Raw genomic sequence first — 24,916 nt, forward strand, 5'->3', positions numbered from 1 at the left:
TAAAAATCAGGAGGTAAAAGCATATTAAGATTGTGGCAAAATCTGGTTAAAATTTTCTCTATTTAGTTGCCACGAATGTTTTGAATTGTAGGCCTACCAGAGGCATTTGAGGTTACTCGAGTCTTACAGCTTCTCTGGAGGGCTTCTCCGCTCTTAGCACGGCGGGGGGAGGGAGGCGGCGTGTGGCAGTGGCACAGGGTTTTCCGCCTTCTCTAGTCTTGAAGCACCTCCTCAAGGTACGTCTTTCTAAATCCTCCTTGCTCTCAGTCACATTTGTCACACATCTGTCACACCAATTCCTAGTTCAGTGCCTCCCCAGTTCCGCAAAGGTACATGGCCTGGGAAAATGCTTGTTTTATGTGCACACCCATACCGCTGCCACCCTCTCCTTGATGCCTCTTCTTTGAGATCATTCATTATTGAGAGCAGGAGTCAGCCAGCCTTTTATATAAAGGACCATGTGGCAAATATTTTAGGCTTTGTGGACTCCGTGGTCCCTGCCAGGACTACTGAACTCTGCCATCATAACACAAAACCAGCCTAAATGGAACACAAACTGGTCAGCGCAGCAGTGTGCCCATAAAACTTTATTTATGGATGCTGAAGTATGAATATTATATGTTTGCCATGTGTCACAAAATATTTCTCTTTTAATTTTTAACCATCTAAAATCGTGGACACGACTTTGGCTTGCAGACTCACAAAACAGGCAGCAGCGGCCCCTTTCTGCTGAGCGCTGATCTGGACCACTGGTTCTCAAGTAGCGTCAGCTTTGCCCCCAGGAAAGATTTGATAACGTCTGGAGACATCTTTTACCATTTCATCTGGAGGGGTTCTTCTGGCATCTAATGAGTAGAGGCCAAGGAATCTGCTAACCATCCTACAAGGCACAAGACTTCCCCTGACCCCCAACCAAGAACTATCCAGTCAAAAACGGCAATGCCTTTGAGATTGGAAACCTTGCTCTGGTATAGGATTCCTGAGAGAAACTGAGAACGTTCCCTAGCAAATCCCCATAGGTTATACAGTTATTAATGCCTTCCTGAAATGACTCTCTCCGTAAATTTGTCTTTGAACTTTCCAGGTGCCATCAGTTCTTTGACATCCTCTTTCACTGGGAGATCCTCATGGTGTCGAGCCATATAGTCGGGTGCATATGTTCCCTCCCTGAGAAGGGCAAGGGTTTCTTATCCAGTTTTATATTCCTAGGACACAGGGTATTTGTTGAAAGAAATGGAGCTAGGAAAACAATGAAATAAAATCTCCAGGTTATGAACTCACTTAAGGCAGGTACCAGATGAGGGAATTTCAGAAGCTACCTCTATTCCTTAGAGTGGATATTTTCCATCCTAGAATGCCAGCTTTGCTGTCCGGTCAGCTGCCAACAGGATGCCATGCTGGATGCAGTGTGAACAAGCTGTGGCCAGGAAGCCTGCTGGGACCGGAGCTGGTTGAGTATCTGCTCCACTTAGAGCCAGACTGGACTTCCTGCATCACTCCTGGAGACGCCAGTGATGAATGGGCAAGCATCTGCTGAGCTTGGGGTCAGAGGCTAGAAGCTGTATATAGCATTACATGAGGTGGGGGCAGTTGAGGTCACAGAGACAATAACGGATTTGGCAGAACACCCAGCTTGGAGTTTGTCTGCCCTGCTCCCATCCGACATACCCAATGCCCCTTGGATTCCTGACTCAGCTTCCCTCCCCAACTCCTGATTTCCTCTCACCCTTGCCCTACTTTGCTCTTCCCTTCTCACAGCTCCTCTCTGCCCCCACACTAAGCCTCTGCACTGACTATGCTTATTCCTCCTACATTTTCTGTTATCAGCCCATCCACACCCTAATGCCCAGACCAACACCTTTACGGCCTCCCACTGGCACAGGAGGCAAAGCCCCAGTGGCCAGCCTCTCAGGCCCTCAGACCATTTCTCCCACCCTCCAGCATAATCTCTGTTCACATCCAGTCTCCCGCTCACTGTTACTAGCTGCCGCCTGGCTTCCCTCTCTACCCAGTCACGCCGGATTAAGGTCTCATATGGCAGATGTCCATGGCTATTTGATTCTTCTTCTCTCCAAGGTGTCTGTGACCTTGTACCCTGTGCTAAATTTTTACACTCATACTTGTCCTAAGCAGGAACTGAACAGCAGGTTACATTTTTCCGTCACTGTCTGTGAGGAAGAAGAACATGGCAGCCCGGCTTGTGTACAGGAATGTGGCAGAAGACAGAGCACGTATGGAGATGTGGTTCCTCTCTGAGGACCAAGTGGAAAGGAGGACTCACCCAGAGCAAGGAGCCTTGTACAATAGGCAATACCGTATTTTAAGTGCAAAATTACACAGCACAGAATTCCAAACAGAGTAAATAAAAATAGCTTCATATCTTGAGTAGACCAAACTACCATTTGTTGAATTCTATACGGCATTGAGATAAGCACTTTGTATTTTTTAATCAGCTGGTAAAACCATCATGGAAATCCTTTGATATGAGTAATAGCACTATACCCATTGTGCAGATTAGGAAAAGGAGGTTCAGGCAAGTGAAATCGTCAGTTAACAAAGAGTGGGGCCCAGAAATGGGTGACTTCACAGCACCCACTTTATCAACTGCAATTTCTACTAGCCAGGAGAGACTCCATGGATTGGTCGGGACTTGAACTGAGCCTGGGAAGATGGAAGGTATTTAGATCCATGACAGGAAGAGGAAAAGGGATCTTGGATGTAGCATAGCTGAGGGAAAGGTACAGTGGGCTGATGGTACAGAGCATTTGAGGGTGTGTTTTGAGAAGACAGAGGAAATAAGGTTGGCCATATACAGGATCTAGCTTGTGCAGCTCCTTATAGGCTAGGGAGACTAATGTGTTTCAATATCATAGCAAACAGAGGTTTTGTGCAGTATAGTAATAAGCTATGTTTGAGGAATAAGACCCTGATACAAAGATATACTTCCTGCCTCAAAGGCAAAGTTCCTGACAACAGTTATTGTAGGAGTTCTGCATGGCATGGGCCCAGCTCCCACTGGGAGATGCACAGGAATCACGCCCATGGATAGGTTTTCCCTTGGGGATCAGGCCTGCTATGTACCTAGCCCACTTTGAGTCTTGCCTTTTGCTAAAAACCTCCTCACCCAGCAAACATTTACTGCAAAGTAACTTTCTAAAAACCAGCCTAAATTTTCCGAGGACCAGTGTAACTGGTTCAACCACTCTTGCCTTTTCATTTGCAAATATCCCTCTTCTGTGATGTGATTACCTGCATCCTCTCCTTTGTTTTCTGTAAAAGGTAACCCCCTAAAGCAGCCTGTGCATAGTAAATAAGGCCCAGCATGTAATGTGCCATACCGAATAAAGGCCAGTCACAGCAAGGGCCGCAGCTCCTGCTCCCCTTGAGAGAAAAACCACGTTGTCCCTTTTCCTCTACTGGACTCGGTAGTCCATTTGAATGTCTCATTTCACCCATAATGACTCGGACACTGCGGGCCGGTCCCCATCAAGTTATGTCAGTGTTCCTTAAGTTGAATTTGAGGTGCCGCAAGGTGAAATACACATAAAGCACTACCCAGTCTGGCCAAGTACTTACTTAGGTCGGTGCATTAGTTTCCTATGGCTGCTGTAACAGACTACCACCAGTTTAGTGACTCAGCATAGCACAGTTACAGTATGTTACTATTTTAGAGATCAGGAACCTTAATTCCATATGCTACCTTAATTCCTTCTTGCCATATAACACATACTCACAGGTTCTGGGAATTAGGATGTGCAGATTTTTGGACACCACTATTTGGCTCCCTACAGTCAGTGCTCTTACTTTTGGAGCTCCATCAAAGGCAGACTGAACATATAACCTTATAGGCCAACCAGACAACCACTTGGGAAAAACCACAGCTCAGTGCACAGTAGCCCAGAAAAGCCATCATAAAGTGCACTCGAGTCTCTGATGGCTCCTCCTCTCTACTGTTGGAAGCACTCCCCTTCCTCCAGAGTCAGCCCCCCATGAGGGGTGTTTAGGGCCAATCCCAGCCTCGAGTAAGCAAGGCTGTAGCAGCCTGATGTCTACGGCTTGGCATCAAGCTTCTAGCTCTTTTATCTCGGTTTCTGCCCTGATAACAAAGCCTCTTCCATATCCCCGAGATCTATACCCTTTCCTGGGTCCTCATTCTGGTGTTCAGTTCCTTGATTTGTCCTCTAGAGATCTTGAGTTTTTCTTGAAAATGACTTACTATTGCTCTACCTGCCAGGCCCCAGGCCGGTATCTGTGGCCCTGCCCCCTGCATGGTGGCTGAGTCTCTCCTTCCCGACAGGTTTCCTTAATGTCAGAGCCTGTTTGTCTCCTCAGCTCCACACCACCCCCAGCCATGCTCCCCGTGACCACCAGCACAGACTCTCTCTCACGGGCAGCTCCAGTACCAGGCCCTGCCTCAGTTCACAGAACTTAGCACCGGAACGCTTGTCTCCAAGGAGATACAACATATTGTCTCTATGTGGTATTCCCAAGGTAGTGTTTGAACAGCCCCGCGCTAATCAGAAAGTCAGAGGCTCTGATACAGGAAAGAAGTCGTATCCCACATCAACTCATCTACTAAATGCTCACAGTACCTTATACCCCTCAAATAACTCTTAAGTCCATCATTGGCTCTATATAAGAGCCAGTGAGATAAATTCATCCACCATGAGAATTAAATGACAGATGAGAAATCTGAGGTTGAAAAAGATAATGGAGCTTCTAAAGATTACATAACTAGGCAGAGTGAGAGCCTGAGTTCCTGCCTTCTGACTCCCAGGCCAGCATTCTTCCTGCTATTTTATGTCAGTGGGTCAACCTTGTAGACTCCGGCTGGGACTCTCAGGGTTAGAAAGACTTATGTCATCCAGGCTGATGTCATTAACTCTGGAACCCCCTGAGAAAATGCCCTGCCAAGTGATTAGACAATCTCTGCTTCAACAGCTCCCACAGCCACACATTTTACCTTCAACTATCTCTGAATATTAATAAACTCGCCCTTATCTTGTGCTCAGAGCTTCCTAATTTTCTACTCACTCACTAGCTATGTTTGTTGCATCCAAGCACACAAATGCATGTACACACACAACATGAATCTTTCTTTCCCATGACAGCCTTTCAAAAGATTCACCCCTGATCAATCATTTTTCCATGCTTAATAACCCCTGCTTCTTTTACTCTTCCTCCAATGAGAGGATTTGTGTGCCTTTCTATTCTCTGAGGCTCCCCTAAATGCTCCTACCAGTATGGTAAATGACATGACTCCAGCAACCTCCCTCTCACCTCTGATCTGGGCACCAGCTCTATACTGAGGTCTGCTGACCCTGGAAGAACACAGTGCATCTAGAATACTCCTCATCATCTCATTTTGTAGCAGGATCTAAAATGGCATGAACTAGAGTAGGTATTCTGAAACACACTAGCCAGGAACTGACACTGGTTTTTGTTCAAGTGGCTCTTCCAAGCATTTCAGAAATTCTAGTGAACAGACACCCATCTGGAGAAGCCAACTCAACCGACAACTAATGCTGCAGGATGCCCAGGGGATGCTTGAGCCCAGTGCATCCTGAGTCGGAGAAAAGGTAATGATTCACAGGTACCAATTGTTCACCCTCATCTGATGGAATAGCTAGGAGAAGCAATGAGTCATGCTTCAATTATTCCTATCCAGAAATCACTCCAGTTCAAGAGCTTATTATTCATGGAGGGGCAGCTTAAGCAGCATACCGGAGCAAGGGAATTGCTTCTCTCTGGCATCTTGATTCACTTTCTTAGGTTTTATATGTTCTTTTTTCCCCTTTGTTTTCATTATAGAAGTAATTTGAAGCCAACTTGGTTGATTAGGCAGAGCAGTTCCTAGATGTGCACAGGACAGCCTCTAGTAACTTAGGAGGCCCATAGCCTGGGTCTTCTTTTCTGGTGCCTCTTGGTCCTCATCCTGTATTTGTAGTAACAGAATTTGTGCTTGAAACCAGGCCTCCACCTATATCCTAGGCCTGGGAACCAGGCTCCTGATTTGTTCCTTATACTTGATTACCAGCCCAATACTCTTGTCTTAAATGAGGATGCCCCCCCATGCTTTTAACAGGCCTTCCTTTCCCTAGAACCCCAGGACTGCGGCCAGGGCCTCTGACCACCTGCCAGACATTCCAGAAGCCAGTACCCTGTTTATGTCTCTGCAGGAGCTCTGCAGCCAGACTCGCCATTGCTAGGTTTCAACCCCCTATCAAGCCCTCACACCTTCATCCGAGCCACACCTCCCTATTCCTACCCCCTGTTATACTTTCACGATGACTCACCTCCCTCTGGCAGGATGTACTGCTGCCTTTGCTCCCAGTGGACACTAAGCCAAACCCAGAGACCAATTTCACTTCCCAAACCCTTCGATTCTGTATGATGTTCCCACTTTTCAAGATTTTTTTCTGCTCAAAGCAGCTTTAGAGGAGAACAGATGAGAGGATGAGCTACAGATCAGTGATGTGCAGCCTGGGAACCCTGGGCTAGTTGACAAACGGGGATGCTGGCATGAAGACACGAGAATCTGTCTCCCCCAGCCCCAAACACGACTGGTGCTACTTCCCCCTCCTCACCCCCCTTCCCTTCTTGCCTGTCCATCATCCTGGCTTCTGGACAGTGGGGACTGGGCCAGCTCTGTGGCAAAGTCACTAAGTAAAGATTTTGGTTTTAAGTGCCTTTGATTTTTTTCCTTTGGAATATTGATGGCAATTAATAAACTACACCCAAGTTATATTTACAGCTTTGAGGGTATTTGAATTCAAGAAAACAAACAAGTACTTGGAGATCTTGAGGATATATTTAAATTCACAAAGAACTATTTTCGCTGCATGGCAATTTTTCTACAGAAATAACAACTTTCCGTTTGCTAATTAAGATGATAAACAAAGGTACATCTCCTCTTCCATCACTACCTCTGAGGTTAAATTTAACAGCAATCCTCTGCTTCGGCAGAGGGAACAAATGGGCTAGTTGCTCATTCACGGAAAACAGGTAAATTTTCCAGTGCCTGTTTCTCTGAGGTGTCTATTTTAAGAGATTTGAAGGGGAGTAGGTTACAAGGTGAGTACCCAGCCTTTGAAAGAGCAAGAATCAGGAGTTTCAACCATGTGGCTGCCTACCAAATACTCATACAGAGTGTGCCCCCAAATAAGCTGAGCTTGTCACCGGATTTCATGTGTTTCATAACCCTATCTCACATGTGAATGCCAAAGCCACCCTTGCAAAAACAATACTCTTTAGTTGGACTAAGTAGAAAAATATAGTGAAAAGACTCCTTGCTATTCTCAAAGTAAAAGAAGGTCTTTCTCTTAAGAAAAACACTGCTGAGGATAAAAGCCAAGTATTGTTTTGGACATTCTCCAATTTCCAAAATACCATTTAAAAAAGAATTACACCCACGATTTATTCACGGTTCATTAGACGGCGAGATAAAATGAATTGCTAAATTTTAATTGCATTGAAAAAGTAGACATCATGATATACACCCCCAACTTCTTCACCTAGTCTAATTCGCATCTCCACCATAATGTAAACCTTGTCCAATTAGCCTACCTTGATTAAATTAAAATAGTATACATTATTTTTTTAGTTTTGTGATTCAACAGGCTTCTGAAGAACTTTTTCAGTTAAGCACTTAGAAAGCCAAATGTTACCAATATGCAAGCTTTTTATTGTGCAAGTTCATAGGGTGAATCACAGGATTCCCTATGAAAACGATAGGAATTTCATTTCATAACAAGATGAAATACTGTCATTTGTTACATGATGGACCTTATATGCTAATTGACTAAGTCAGATAAAAAAATAAAAAACCCATAGGAATTTACTCATGTGTGGAATATAAAACCAAAAGGAAGCAAACAAACAAAAACAAACTCACAGACACAGATGAGGGATGTCACCGGAGGAGGTGGGGACAGGCAGAGGGCTAACCAGGCAAAAGAGTCGAATGTGCGCGCAGGGTGGGAGCCGCCCTGGTGGCGGTGGGCCCCTGAGACTCCCGCAGTGTTATAACCAATGCTGCCTCAATAGATAAACAAATCCCAGTGTACTGCTCACTTGATCGCAGATACTATTTAACTCCTGAAAATAATGGCTTCAAATTCATATTTAAAACATCATGTTCACACTTTCTTCTTCTAAATAGAAAATTTCTTGAAAAATTTTTAAAGTTTGCAGACCAGCTCCATTGTCTGCCAACAAAAGTGTTTTGCTCTCCCCACTGCCACCACGGACCACATACTGTGCCCCTCACAGGCCTGGGCAGGGAATGCGCCCACTACGCACAGGACGCCATCCGCTACCCACGCTGATTACAGACTGCAGGTAGGGAAGAACAGCGTTCTTCGTGTGATAGATATAATACCTTACATAATATACAATAAATACGACAGACAGCATCTTTCAGAAGGTAAGCACCTTTCAGAAGTTGCGTGCTGCTGAATTACTGGTCTGAAGGAGCCAGGTTGAAAAGTCTCCCCTGCTTTTAGACTTAATGGTACAGGACAGTGAGGATGGGGGCGGGGGGCGGGGGTCCCTGCCCCTCCCTTTTGGTTTGGAAGGACATCTGCCATTAGGCTCTGATTCTGGCAGCCACTTCTGAAGAGGGAGCAGGATTAACGGGATAGGCCCGCTGCTCCCCCTTCAGCCTCGTCCCGCAGTTACTGCTCACACACATACCTGTGGCCTTCAGTGGAGTTTTCTCTCCTAGCAACAGTTTTAACCTTTTGGCATGGATTTTGCCTTGGTAATGTGAGTCGGCCACCACCGCTGAGGTAAAGGACATGTTACAGAGCGTGCAGCACTTGTTCTTGTCAACCATATCGGCATCACTTCCCTGCCAGAGGAGAAAGAAGAAGGTCACATCAGAGCGAACCCCGAGTTCGAGGAGTTCTTTATTCCCATTCCCATCTGTTGCAAATGGGACTGATCACAGACTTGCTCATTGAAATGTCTAGTTTTTATTCTGAACTCTCTTTTTTCATCATGGTAATCCTCAAAATGTACTCAGTAATTGACTTTCAACCCACATTTACTTAGTGGCTGCTTCCGCCAGTCACTGGGAATGAGTACAGAACCAACATGCAGATGTGAGTTACCAGAAGGAAAACAGGGCCTGCAATTAGGCAAAAACACATTGTGTCTAGCACCATGAGGAAAACACTCTCTAATTGCACTTGTTATTCTCATCAAAGCAGGTAAAATATCAGAGTTCAGATGGCCTGAATTATTTAGCAGATATTATCATTTGACATTCAACTCTGCCTTTGACGAATTTCAGCCTCACCAGGCAACATGGCCACGTGTTCAAAAAAAAGTTGTTTTAAGATTTACTTAAGGACTTGAATATTTTCCATTATTAACTCTTGTATCTCTCATAAACGCTCTGATGGTCATGCTGGCTGAATGTTCTATGCAAACTTGTGTAATTATTCTCTTCTTTAGGAAGGTGATTAGTGAAATGCTACACCAAAAAAACTCAAATCCAACTTGATTTTTTATTCTTTTGAAAGACCTGATGAAAATGAATCATGATTCAGAAAAAAAAACAAGTCCTTTGTCAGAGCATGTGACCTGGCTAGTTTGCACACAGATCGTCAATTACCTATATTATGCAAGGGGAAGATGAATCCATTGGCTGCCCTCCTGCCTAGTCAGAAATGGAGGATAATGTGGACTCTCAAATGAGGAATTAATCTGTTCCTTAATGGAACAGCAATAACAAAGCATCCCTTTGCTAGAGCAAGTCCTGGATGAGTATCTTGCCCCACAAGAGGACCTTCTTTTATTTCTAGCAAGCCCAGAGAGTACAATTTAAAATGGCATGGGGAGAAGAATTAAGGTGGGTGAATAAATGGTGAAGGGGAATGATTCTGTGCATTTTTCTGCGCAATAATAATATGTCCGGACTGCTAGAGAGACTGTTGTCTTGCAAATTATGTGGCAGTTAGAAAGCTCTTTCTCCCTTAAGGCATTAGTCTATAACTTTTCTGACCATGAGAGTTAGTCCTTGGGAGGAGTAGTGTGGGTACACGCATTGTGTGTGTTCTAGGGACTGGCCTGTGGTTCGAGGGAGGAGAGGAAGAGAGAGACCTCAAAGAGAAATCTGAGTTATTTGGAATTACAAAGCCCCATGAGTTATTTGGAATTACAAAGCCCCACCTACTACAATTTATTCTTTTGACCTTAGAATGTGAAAACCTTAGAGTTTCCCCCCTTTATTATAGTTACTGAGTGAGATGTGAGGAAGTATACTGGTAGGGATTGGGGGGTCAGGGAGAGAAAATAAATCCTGTGGAGAGAGAAGGGGGTCCGCCAAAGTCCTCTCCTGGAGAGGGGCTAGCATTAGGGCAGGACACCTGGCTAGTCACCAAGGCTGTGCCCACTGGGTGTGCCGTAGCTGAGGCTTTAAAGCCAAGATGTTTTGATATTTCCCCTCAGTTTAAAAACAAAAATAAAAAAGCTATAAATACTTGTACACCCCTGTGTGGTCTATGGTAGAGATTGACTGGACCAGGCAGACAAGGGGAGAGTTCCCTCTCTTCACCTACCTGGCCAGCCAAAGACTAGGGCATGCCACACACCCCATGGAGTGGGTGGAGCCCAGGAATTCCAGAAAATGACCAACTGGGGTGTTACAAAAGGTTCAAGACCAGTGAATGAGGAGTTGATAGCCCAAGAAGGATGAAAGACTCAAACTGGTAATTTCCCTACTATGTTAGAAGATATTGGAGCCCTGGCTGGTGTAGCTCAGTGGATTGAGCGCGAGCCTGCGAACCAGACAATTGAGGTTCCATTCCCAGTTAGGGCACATGCTTGGGTTGCAGGCCAGTTCCCAGCAGGGGACACATGAGAGGCAACCATACATTGATATTTTTCTCCCTCTCTCCTTCCCTTCTCCTCTAAAGATAAATAAATAAAATCTTTAAAAAAGAAGATATTGGTGCTACATACAAAAAAAAGGAAGAAAGAAAAGTTAAGATGAAAGTTGTTGCTCTAATTACAAAATTTTTACTCACTTCTGTATAATATGCATCAGGTATATAATTTTTCTTAACATTAGGCACAAAATCATCAGCCAAAACTTCACCTACAACCTACACCTACATAGAATTCGCACATCCCTCCTGCTACTTCCATGGAAAGTGCCAGGAAAGCCTGGCCTTGGGAAGCAGTCCTTCTCCCAGAGCTATAACATGTAGACATTTCTAAAGGAGGACTGGAAACCAAGAAACAGGGGCTGGTATCATTCTATGACCTGCACTCAGAACGGGCTTACAGGGCAAAGAACTGCCCCGGATGTGGATCGCAGTGGGTGGATTTCTGTCATTCATTCATTCAACACATTTTTAAGAATTTACAGAATGTTAGATTCTTGGTTAGATAAATATGGCACTGCTCCCTATTTTCAAGAATGTTGAGACCTGGAAAACTGGAGAAGTCAGACAAAAAATAAAACTAAAAGTATTATAATCAAAGAAATAGAGTCTTCTCTTGGCTTCACATTCTTCCAATTGTAAGGTAAAAGACAATTAACGTTAAGTCTGTTTGTGTATATTTTTATCGCAAAGCCTTTATCATGCCTGGAATGTCCTTTCTCATGACTTCTTGTCTAATCCATTTTTTTCAGAGTCTATCTCCATGGGTCAGTTTAGTCATCACTTCCTTGAGGTGAAGATTTTTCTGACCCCTCTATTGTCCTGTGGAAGTAAGCATTCACCTTAATTATAGTCTTTTCTATCTTATACATGTTTCTTTTACCATAGAACACTAATTATTACATTTATTTGTTTGCATATTTTTTCCCTCATGAGCCTATAAAATTATTTTAAGATCAAGGAAGTTATCTCATTGATTTTGAAGCCCTATCACCTTGCACAATGCTTGCCACACGGGGCGACCTTTCATTGTCTACTGAATGAATGGAGCTTAGGGTTGTTTTGTGAGGTTAATGACTTGAAAGAAACAAAAGTCAACAATGAAAACAGTTAATGCATAGAGGTCAGGTTGTCACCCAGAATCTTTCAGATGGACAGGAAGGTGGCCAGAAAAAAGAGCCAGAGATATCAACTTATAAACTAACTTGAGGGTTTAAGTAGGAAAAAAATTCCCCAAAATTATGTTAGTTTCATCATAGTTGTAATATAGATTCCTCTATTTCTGCTTTCCTGGGCAACTTCAGTCACATCATCATATAGAAGGATCAAAGAATAATGGAAAAAGAGAACCAATTGTTATGGAAGTAAATATGATGAAATGCAGTTATGACACAGTTTTAGACAAGGGACCAGGAAAGTTCTGGTTTCTGGCAACAGAAGATCCATGATACCCTGAAAAGTTAAGCAGCCATTGAGGTCAGCAGGACATGCTTAGAGGATGTTTAACTAAAGGAACCAGTGTAACTCAGTTGATACCACTGAAAATGCCACCACCTCTGACTACTTTAACAACAGTGCTGAAAAACAACTACCTAGAAAAAAATGTCAGTATTAATCAAGTGCCTGCAAAGAGGTAGAATTTAATGGCATATTCTTGGCTATGAAAATCCCCAATGAATGGCTCCTTGCAACTAAGATCGTATCATCTATATTGGAGTCTCCCAGTGTATCCAGAGCCATGTTGACAGATTGCCCAGGGTAGAACTCCATAAAGTTTGATGAACTGACTTCAATGAATACACTTAAACTTTCTGGCTGAAAGAATTAAGAATGGCCCCAAGATATCAAGCACGTGAAGAGGAAAACTAAGATTGCATTAAAATATGGACCTCAAACTGGAGGTAACAATTAAGTCAGACTTTTCCAATGAGATGTCCACATTGCTGGAAAAAAAAGTCGTGGAGTATCCTTAAGTCTGCTTAGTCAAAGGTAAGTCTGCATTTCACACAGGTAAGAAGTTTTTTAGAATTTAATCTCAATGGATGAGTAGATCTCAATTTCTGGCCTAGATGACTCTGGCCAGAAATCTAATTCCAAAAGGCCTTTCTCTTTAAGATTGTTTTTTTACTTAATTCAGATAATCACCTTCATTCTCTAATACTCTATAGGTCAGCAGTTTTCCAACCAGGATGCCATGACACACTGGCCTGCCACAAGAATTTTTAAAGCACAAATATCTGACTATTTAGTCAGGGGCACTGACCTGGTAAAGGCCTGTACTGACCAGGTAAAAACCTTTAGATTGTCCAGAAAAAAGTGACAAGAGCCAATATAGTAATAGCCTTCAGATATGAATGCCCTGTCTTGAACCATAAATATATAGGTCATATAACAGAGTTGCATTTTATTGGTCATGTCATACCATAAGGTTGCATCTAATTGGTTAATTCTTGATATTAGAAATCTTTATGTGTAAGTATAAACACCTGACTTCAAATTTACTTTGGATCAATAAGGGTAGATAATTACTATCATAATTTCTTTGGTAAATCAATCAAAATTAAACCTATTTTTTCTCAGATCAGCAAAAGGTATACTTTTGGTGTGTCACAAAATTTTAGTAATTAGTTTATGTGTGCCATGAGATTAAAAAGGTTAAAAATTGCTGCTTTAGGTAAATATAAAAAAACCTTAGAGAAAGACTATCAATTTCAGAATTTCAAAGTGAGGAGATCTTTGAAACTGCTCCCTAGCAAACAACAACAAGTAGTAAAAATTACTTCTTAAAGAACAACCGTCTATCCTAAGAGCAAAAAGCAAATTAAAAAATTTAAGAAAATATACTAAATTTAAGTAAGAACTTTAGCCACAACTCTCTGTCTCCCTATCAACCACCAAGCTCAGCATAATGGAAGCTCCAACTTTGTTTGGTGGGGTCAAGAAAAGAGGGCCTCTGCCCTGGCTGGTGTAGCTCAGTGGATTGAACACAGGCCTGCGAACCACAAGATCACACACAGTTCAATTCCCAGTCAGGGCACATGCCTGGGTTGCAGGCCTGTTCCCAGCAGGGGACTCACGAGAGGCAACCACACATTGATATTTCTCTCCTTCTCTCCTTCCCTTCCTCTCTAAAGATAAATAAATAAAATCTTTATTTAAAAAAAGAAAGAAAGAAAAGAGGGCCTCCTCATCTATCAGCTCCCAGTAAGGGGTATCGGGAATGTAAGGTCACCTAAATTAATCATGTTCCCTTAATTTACAAGAGGCAAAAGCCAAATTTCTAGTAATATACTCATGGGATCCGGTACACTCTACTTCTACCCGCCCTCACTTATAGGACAGAAGCTCTGTTCCAAGCACAGAAGCCAAGAATATTTGAACTCTGATTTCCCTTCTCCATCACACATGCTTATCTGTCCATGCCAGGACAGGTAAGCTGAGAAGACCAGAAGCCACCACCTTTGCCCATCTAATAAAGCAGGACTTTCATTCTAAGGAAAGCAGGCCACTATCCCTGTCCCCAGCTCTGGGGCACCAACTTGGAGCTTTTTTCAATGAGAATGGATAGGGCAGAGAAAGTACATAAGAACAGAGAGCTCATAAACTCTCCCCAAAGGTATGACTTTATCTGAAATAGAGTGTGGGAATATTTAAGTCCAAGGGTACTCTATAAAAAAACAGTGGAGAATCAACTAAGACAAAACTGATAGCTCCATTAAAGTGATAATCTAAACTATAGACCAGCTACTTTACCAGAGATGACCAGGGAAAAAAACAGCTAAGGACAGCCTTTTTAGAGTCAGAACAAACTTCAAAGATTTGCCTCAAAAACTAACATTATAAAAAGAAGTGAATTTAATTGGATCAGGCTGTGGAGTATTTATATCCTACAACACTGACAAAAACAATAGAGCAATCACCTGACAATTAGTAGAACCCAAATGCTAGGTATGATTGCAGCAGAGGCAGTCACTTTAACAGGGAGAGATCAGAGAAGCAGACAGTCAAAAGGAGTCTTCCAAAGCCACTGTCACCCCACAACGACTATGCACATTCCTAAGGCTGCTCCTCTAAGTAATGATATTGGTGGCTGCATATTGTGAAGGAATATATTATTAAAATAGTCTAGACAAGACACTGGACAAAGAGATAAGCAAACAATGACAAAGACAAGCCCTGTAGGATGAATGAATCAGCATATTGCTACAATGTATTACCTAAATATTCAGTTTCGACAATAGCAACAAACTCACAAAATATGCAAAAAATGAAAAGTGTAATCCATACACAGAAAGAAAGGGGGCAGACGTTAGATTTAACTGGCAAAGACTTCAAAGGAACATCAAAGACTTCAAGCAACAATAAATGTGTTCAGAGAATTAAAGGAAATCATGATTTAAGATATAATGGAATATATGATGCAATACATTATCAAATAGAGAATATTTTATACACTCTTAATATCTGATTAAAATATTTGATAAATGTCTTTATTTGATAAAGAAATATTTCATAATATTTATCAAATATTTCAAATATTTGATAAATTTCTTTATTATTTTCAATAAAGAAAAGAATCAAATCAAAATTCAGGAGTTAAAGATACAATAACTGAAATAAAAATTCACTAGAGTGCTCAGTGGTAGAATTGAGCTTACAGAAAAATAGAATTAATAAATTGAAGATAGATCAATAGAGTTTATGTAATTTAAAGAAGAGATGGGGAAAAAAGAATAAAGATAATTAAAGAAATGTGGGATACTATTAAAAACACCAATATATGTATAAAATGAGAGTACCAAATGCCAACAGGAAGAAGATGGAGCACAAAACAATATTCAAAGAAACAATAACTAAAAACTTCCCAAATTTTAAGAAAATATTCATCTACTCACTCAAGAACTAGCAGAACTCAAGTAGTTTGTTAAAAACTCAAAATGATCCACACCCAGATACATCAAGGTTAAAACACTGACAACCAAAAGCAAAAGGAAAATTTTGAAGCAGTAGAGAAAAACAAGTCATCACATATAAGGAAACCACAAAAAGATTAATAGCTGGCCCTGGCTGGTGTAGCTCAGTGGATTGAGCGTGGGCCTGCAAACCACACGATCGCAGTTCGATTCCCAGTCAGGGCATATGCCTAGGTTGCAGGCCAGTTCCCGGTTCCCAGCAGGGGACGCATGAGAGGCAACCATACACTGATATTTCTCTCTCTCTCTCTCTCTCTCTCTCTCTCTCTCTCCTTCCCTTCCCCTCTAAGATAAATAAATAAAATCTTTAAAAAAAAAAAGAAAAAAGATTAATAGCTGACTTCTCATTGGAAACGATGGAGGCCAGAAGTCAGTGGGATGACATATTCAAAGTGCTGGGGGAAAAAGTCTGTAAACCAAGAATCTTAGAGCCAGCCATCCTACCTTTCAAAAATAAATGAAATAAATACATTCAGAGGTATTTTTTTAACTGAGAGAAACTGTTACTAGCAGATCCATCTTACCAGAACTACTAAAGGAAAGTTCTACAGACTGAAAGCAAGTGACATTACACAATAAATTGAATCTCATCAAAAAATAAAATTTAAAAATGCACCATAAAACTAATTATGTAATTATAAAAAATAGAATATATGCATATATCTTCCTTTTTCCCTTAACTAATTTACAAAATAGAGGTATAAAATCACATGTATATATTTGTGTATTTTGTCCAATGATATATAGAAAAATATAAAAATGTAATGTATTTGACAATAACAGTACCAGGAAAGTAGGTGAGAGCAAAGTTTTACCAGAGTAAAAAAATGACACTGAATTCTAATTCAAATTCACAAGAAAAAAAATGATGAGAATGACAAAGGGTAAATAAGAAGGTTAATACACTAAAATATATAACTGGTATCATTTCTCAGCTTCTTTAAAATACAAAAATTATGTAACAATTACTATAACAATATACTGTTGAATTGTAATATACGGATGAAAATGTATAACAATATTAGCACAAAAAGAGGAAGAGAAAAGATAACTGTTCAAGAATAACATTTCTATCTATGCCTTAAATTAAGTTCATTTAAATCTTAAGTAGATATTGATAAGTTCAGAAGTATATGATAAGCTTCAGAACAACCACCAAATAAATAATTTAAAGTAACATAAAAAAATCACTACAGAAGTGAAAATGTTGCAATTCAAAATATTCTCTTAATTCAAAAGAAAGTTGTAAAAGAGAAATAAGGGAGCAAAAAACACATAATTCATTCAGAAAATAAAAGTAAAATGGTAGACACAAGTCTAACTATAGGAATAATAACACTAAATGTGGAAGTATTACACAATGTAATCAAAATAGAGGTGATAAGACTGGATTTAAAAAATGACCAACCTATATGTTACGTGAGGAGACACAGTTTAAATTCAATGATACATATGGGTGAAAGTAAAAGGATGAAAACATGTGTCAGGCAAACAGCATCCATAAGAAAACTGTAGCACCTGTACTAATATCAAACAAAATAACACACTAAAACTAAAATTATTGCTAAAGGTAAAGAGGGTCACTTCATAATGATTAAAGTGCCAAGTTCTCAGGAAAATATAATAATTATAACAATTATATACATACATGTACATAATTAACATAGTTATAAAATATATTAAGCAAAAACTGACAGAATTAAAGTGAGAACTAGATAATTCTATAGATGTCTGCTGGATCTAGTTAAGTCATCTCTTTTTTTCAATTTTCTCATTAACCTTCAGCATAATTGTTCTATTCATTTTTGAAAGAACAGTAACAAAGTCTCCAACTATTATTACTGAAAATTAACCGAACTAAAAAAATATGAGCAAAGAATATGAATAGACATTTCTGCAAAAAAGATATACAAATGGCCAATAAGAGTATGAAACAAATGCTAGACATCGCTCACAATCAGGAAAATACAAATCAAATCTCAAGCTACTACTTCATAACCACTAGGATAGCTAGAATAAAAAAGACAAGTAATCAAAGTATACCAAGAGGTGGAGAATAGGGAACCCTCATATACTACAGGTGGTAAATTACAATGGCACAGCCACATTGGAAAACCAACCAGCAGTTCCTCAAAACTTTAAACATACAGTTACCATATGACCCAGCAATTCCACTTCTAGGTACAGTCTAGGTACAGTCCACTTCTAGGTACCTACTTGCAAATATTTGTTATAGCCCCAAATCAATACTTCTGGTATGTTTTGGGCCATTCATCGATACGTGCACAGTGGCAAAAAGTTTGAGTCTCCCAACAGTCCCAATCCCACCTGAGGTTGAACAAGGCTATGGTCTGCCCTCTAGTTTCATCCTTCAGAATGTAAACAGTGCTCTTTTCATGGTCTACCGAGTGCCACATTTTCTGCATTTTTTGTGGTTTTCGTTAATGATTTGGCTGCTGAAAATGACTCCCAAGGGTAATGCTGAGCTGCTGTTTAGTGTTCAGAAGCACAAGAAGATTGTGATGTACTTTGCAAAAGAAATCCATGTGGTAAATAAACTTCACTCAGGCATGAGAAATAATACTGTTGGATGTGAGTTCAATGTTAATCAACTGACCATACTGTACATCTAGACTAAGGAAGAGGACATTCCTGGTGGGTCTGTGGGACCACTCCAGATCGTGCTAAGGACATCTACAGCACATGATGAAATCATGGAAAAGTGATGAAATTTGTGGATTAATGAGGTAATGACTAATAGAAAATACATAATGGACAGCATTGTTATGAGGCTAAAAGCCAATGAAATTTACCGTATTACCCAGGGTCAGCAAAATGTCAAACCCTTTTCAGCTAGTATTTCATTATAAAGAAATACTACATGTAATCAATTATTTGTAAGAAATACATATTAAATAAGACATCTTTAAATGGAAACACTCATAAAACAAGGTTATGCACTGATAGGTTAACAAGAGTCTTGTAACCAGAGGCTTGCAGGAACTCAACCCTGCATTTCCCCTAGGAGCAATGGCTAGTTCAGTGTTGGCTTATAGCCTGGTATTTGATCTTGAATGGCTCGGTATTTGCTAACTGGCAACTTTATAGAACATAACTAGCGTGAAAAATGAGAATCAAATGTGCATTTCATTCAAGATAAATAAAAATACATGTTCCCATAAAAACTTGTACTTAAATTCATAGCAGTGTGCCTCATAATAGCCCAGAAGTGAAAACAACCCACATGTCCATATTTTATTGACCTAAAGAATAGGTCAATGTAGGTATGTCCACACTTTATTTACCTGAAGATAGGTAAATGACCTACCATCAGAAATAAAAAACAGTACTGATAAATGCCACAACACAAATGAACCTCAAAAGCGTTAATACTAAGTAAAAGAAGGCAATCACAAAAGACCATATATCATATGATTCCATTTATATGAAATTTGTATCATAGAAAAACCTATAAAAACAGACATAGATTAGTGATTTTCTAGGAGTAGAAGCAGGGGAAGGGAGAGGTCAGAGAAAACAAGGAGCAACTGTTAATGGGATGGGTAAAGGGTTTCTCTTTGGTGATCATAAACTTTATTATGGTGATGGTTACACAACCCTCAATAAACTAAAACCCCAAACTGGACATTTTAAATATATGGATAGTATGATATATACAGTATATCTCAACAAAGCTGTCATAGAAAAAGCCTAAGAGATGCATTTGAATGATTTCAAATCCCAAAGAAATACTGAAAGTTGAAGCATAAGTTTTCTTTTCTGCTTATCTTCTACTTGAAAGTGAAACTCTTTCAGAAAGGGGAAAATAGTGAGAATTACTTGGTTTACATGTGCTCCCTTATACTTCGCAGAATTCCTCTGAGCCCTGGCTGGACAGCCTCGGAATTCCGATCACTGGCTAAAGACATTTCTTGGTTATACTGGAACTCTAACTACAGCTACCACTAAGCTACACCTAGAGGGAAGAGCCATCTGACAAGCCTAGAAAGAGAAATAACTATCTCTTAGCACATATCTCATAGTAAAATTACATGTTCAATCAATGCAACTACTTCTAGTGTTATGCATGTTGTTGTCTACAGCCTGGTATTTAATTTTGAAAAGACACAGCAAGCAGAAAAAATTCTCCTCTCCCACTACAGTGGCACCAGAAGACCTAAAAAACATGCCTCCTGACTGACTGCAGGATCCTAAGCAATCTTGCCTCCCCACTGTCCTCTTTCATACATCCTGTTCGGCTCCATCCAGGTCATGATATTCTCTCAACTCCCAGCCTCTTCAAATCACATTCAGAAGTCAAAGTTCATTTCATCCAGGAGTCCTCTAAGGACTTTTGCAAACTTCATCCATATCTTTGCTGCTGACCTCTCCCAGTCTTTAACATTTGTGCCATAGTTCAGATTAGGTCTTGTCCTCTAATTGTTTTATTAGCATTTTTTAGGACCCTCTCTCTAAAAACATCATGGAGGCAACAACTTTAATAATCACCCTCCGTACCCATCACCCCCAATCTCCAGTGCCTGCCATGGATCTCGATGCACAGAAGAGGCTTGGTAAACAGGAAATAAATAGTTGCTGAATGAATGACTTGAAGTAGACATCCACTAAACAATTTTAACTCAGTCACATAAATGCTTTTGATGTAAAATAATCTCTCCCTTGCTCTCTTACCAACATTATTGCTTTGTCTCAGAAATGGGCAGTTGGCATCAGGTCCATACCCAACACTGAAACGAAGACAGTGGCAATGTTATTGCGTGTATTTGTCCTCATGGGAAGGATGTGTCCTACTGGCTGGGATGTCCCACAGAGAAGCAGCCGTACCCATGTCTGCAGAGTCCACATTCAACCTGGCCTGAGCCTCGTGCTCCACTGTTAAGTAGAGAGATATATAGCCTGTTACTTGGATAGACACTATCCACTCAGTGGACGAAAACTCTCCATTTCCACAGTATTGAGGAAAATGGGTATTTCGACAATAAAGACAAGAGGGGAGGAAGGTGCCGATTCAGGAGGAGTGTAGAATTCTCAGTGTGCCTTTGGTATTCGGAAGGCTTGGTTTATGTTTCAGGCACTAAAGAAATATTTAAACATATGGTAATAGTACTCACAAAAACCTCAAAAGTCAGAAATTTGCCAGAGTTCCCAGGAGAAGACAAATACATAAGTTAGATAAGCCCCATTAACAAGAAGAAGTAGCTAACAAAGCTGTCAAAATGTCACAAGTAAATAGATGTGCCAGAGAGAAAAAAAGTGGTACAAGAGGCAGATAGGAAGAGAAAAAAAATGTCAAAAAGCTCAGAAAAATCTCAAAAACTACAAAATGAAAAGTTTTATTTCCTGTTTGAAACATCACTTTAAGACTGGATTGGGATGAGGAAGCCTTAAAACCAGAATGAGATCAATGCCAGGCTTGTCTTCAGAGCAGCTCTGTCTGCTGCCGTCGTCCACAGTCCCAGACTCCACAGCGCCAGCACAGCTGCCCATTGTCTGAGAGTCCTGTGGGCCAGACATCGCATTAGGCACCTACGCACTTCAGCACGTTCAGTTTTCACACTACTCCTAAAATAGTATTCACTGGTCTTTCCTCTTCCCCATCCCAGGAATTCAGTCCATCACCAAGTTCTGCCACCTTGCCCTCCAGTTACATCCCCAAACTGTCTACTCCACTTCACTTCTCAGTCCACTTTCATATTCTTTTCCCACCACTTGTGTTCAGGCCTGAACTCCTCCCCATGGGATACCCCTCTTTTACCACTCCTTATTTTGCATTCTAAAAGTTGATGGTTTAGATATTTAAATTCACTTATTTATTAGTCTCTGACTGCTAAATTATTCAGTAGTGTATTCCCAGTACCTAGAAGAGCACGGTTCTATAGTGTACAGTACAAGCCAAAAATATGGCCACATTTACATTCTCTAATAGCCATATTTTAAAAAAATAAAAAGAACCTGCGGAATTAATTTTTAAAGACATATTTTATTAGCCCACTATTCCAAAGGATTTTCCGTAGTTAAACATGTGTTCGACGTAAAAATTATTAATGGGCCACTTTACATTCCTTTTCTCAGACTCAGCCTTTGAAATCTGGTCGATGTTTTATACTGATGGCACCTATCAACTCAGATCATCTGTGTTCCAAGTGCTCACTGACTCCCTGTGGCGAGTGGCTGCTGGGTTGGACAGTGTGGTTCCAGTAATTATTAAACAGTAGTTGAATTAAAAATGAATAAAGAAGTCAATGAGTAAATACATGAATAAATCCCCATTTTTACAGATCGGGAAAAATGAAGCCCAGGGTGGTTAAGTAAATTCTCCAATGTGTCACACGTTTACAATGTGGAGCTGATTTCTGAATCCTTGCCTAGCTAAATTCAAGGTGGTTCTATTTCCATTACACAGCAGTGGCACTTTAGGTCAGTCTTCTCATCGAAAAACCTCCAAGGGTTCTTTACTACCTAAAAATAAATTCCTTACCATGACAGTTAAGGTCTGCTAAAATCTCTCAACACACTTTTCTGGCCTTTTCCCCCACCATTGCTGTTCATACATAATATTCTCTAAGAAAACTGATTTTTTTCAAGGTCAGGAACACCAAGGAGCCTGCCAAGAGATTCCTCTGCTCTAACTTTGTCTGTGCTCCTCCCTCCTGGCTGCTTGCCCCTGTCCGACACTGCAGGTGAATGACAATTCAGTCTGTAGGCATCCTATCTGTAACGGGCTGGAAAGCAGTAGTGGTCCCCACTAGACGAGGCTCCTTTCGTATTCATGTGTCTATCTCTGCCCTAGCACCGTGCTTCAAGTCTCATAGTAGTTTAAAAGATTCTTGAATGAGTATATAAAGGAAACAATGATTTGACAAATGAACTTTCCCTATTCTCCCACTATATGGAGTATATTCCTATACGCCTTTGTTCACACGGCTCCTTCCAACTAGAATTTGCTCGGTCTTTCTATTTGCAAGGATCACTCAAATGCCACTGCCCCCAGCAAGTCTCCCCCAACACTCCCCACCACGGAGATCTCATTCTGAATCCTTCATGGCCAGAGAACTTCACTTAGGCCTTTCTCTACACACTTAACATCATTTAGCATATATCTTATTATAGTTAATGAAATGTTAGCTCCTTGAGCTAAAAATGTATCATTCTCACCCCTTAACACAGTGTTTAGTGTAATGTGGTATTAAAGAACAGAGAATATTAAATTACAGAGAAGCAGATTTGGAGCCAAAAGATGCTGGGGTAAGCCCTGGCTTTAAATGTACAGGATATCACTTATCTTTATTGACTCTGAAATTCCTTCCCTTTTATTTGAGAAATAAAATTTGTACTGGCCATCTGTTATGAGATAAAAGTCAGGATAACTGAATGCAATACATTAAAACATGCTTTGTTATCTGAAAAGTACTATGCAAAGTTTATTTATGTATATTGAAGTTAACTAAAGAATCAATGCATGTTACCTTATTTTATTTTCTTTATAGACCTTTCTTATACCTGACATTTTCTCTTATTTATAAGTGTACATGTTTAATGTCTGTCTCCCACCATTATTATTCATGCTTCTTGAGGGCAAGAATTCTGCTTTATTTATAGCCCTATCCTCAGTGTCTATAGGAGGACCTGCTATAGGCCATTTAATAAATATTTGTGCTGATTGGTTAAAAATATATCCATGAAAAATAAAATGCTGACTCTGAGAATATGTTGGTAGTAGAGATATACTTTGTAAATTTCTCTAAATCCCTAAATAAAAGCAGAACTAGATAGCCAGACAAAAAAAAACCACACATAACATTTATAACAAAACTAGGTGACACCTTGAAATGAAAGTGAAGGAAAATAAACCAGTGAGAATGATAAGACCTGCATGGCATCTGCATCTGTTCAAGGGAATAAAGGCAAACAACAAGGCATCTGTTGGACCTCAGAGCCTCAGAACCTGCAATTACCAAGAAGTACTCATGAAAAAGTGTGGCGGATTCTTGTAAGAACAGCAATTGAAATTAAGGTGGCTTATCTTACCCCAAGAGGAGGGTTTGACCCATCCTCACAGCAGATGAGTACAAGGGGCCCATGTAAGGTCTGAGGGGTGATTACAGTTTTCAATACGACCCACCACAACCTCCTTCCAGGACACAGCTCCATACTAAAGAGAAACAGCTGAGGATAGAATCAAACTTGATCAGAACAAGGACAATGCAGACATAGAAGACAAAGGTTCAGACCAACATCAGGAAGGGAGAAAGCCAATAAACTTCACTGAACGCGCCATTATAAATATTTTTAAACAGAATGCTTGTACACATGCATGACAAAAATTTAAAAAGAAAGAAAATCTGTTAAGTTCGAAACGCAACCTTGACAACACCTCCTTCTAAAAGTTTGAGATGACTATATCATAATGAGCAAGAGAACAATATCAAAGCCAAATGCTATAAAAAGTCATTTCAAAGCAGCAAAATAAACTTCCTCTAGACAATGGACACATATTAAAAACAAATGCTTTCAAAACAGATCAAAACAGTAACCTTCTATTTCAAAGCAAACTAAAGAACTTTAAGAACATAATACAAGATATGAAAAAAACAGCATGAAAATGAAAAAATTCACAAATTACTTGTGAGAACTACAAAAATAACTACTAGAAATAAGAAATAAATCACTTCAGAAAAAGACTAAACTAGAAGAGAAGATAAATGTATGTAATGAATAATTCTCTAAGAGAAATAGGAAGTAAAAGATAACACTTAAAATTCCTAAAGAAGTAAAGAGATACAAAGAGATTCAACAGTAAGCAACAAACAGAAGAAAGGCAAAAATGATGTAATATGACTAGCAAGGGGCCTTAAAGCAGAAAGTCAGACAGTAAGAAAAAGGTAAGTATATGGGTATTTCCTAAAATTAAAAATTAAAAAAGGATACATTGAAAGAGAAAACTCTGCATGTTGATGCAAAACAAATTACACTAAAATATTTTTAGTAAAATTACTGAATTTCAGAGTGACATTTTTAAAAACTTTCTGA

General features: G+C 40.1%; 1 protein-coding gene across 1 annotated transcript in view; it reads right to left on the reverse strand.

Annotated features, from left to right (window-relative positions):
• Positions 1 to 24,916, reverse strand: part of ZMAT4 (zinc finger matrin-type 4) — a 323,574-nt gene that overhangs the window by 127,581 nt on the left and 171,077 nt on the right. Inside the window, exon 4 of the mRNA XM_037055427.1 lies at positions 8,695 to 8,851. Coding sequence (XP_036911322.1) covers positions 8,695 to 8,851 — 157 coding nt within the window. The remainder of the gene's footprint in view (positions 1 to 8,694; positions 8,852 to 24,916) is intronic.

Source organism: Sturnira hondurensis, unplaced genomic scaffold (assembly GCF_014824575.4).
Source record: "Sturnira hondurensis isolate 20B ecotype Veracruz unplaced genomic scaffold, ASM1482457v3 Scaffold0008640, whole genome shotgun sequence".
NCBI lineage: Eukaryota > Metazoa > Chordata > Mammalia > Chiroptera > Phyllostomidae > Sturnira > Sturnira hondurensis.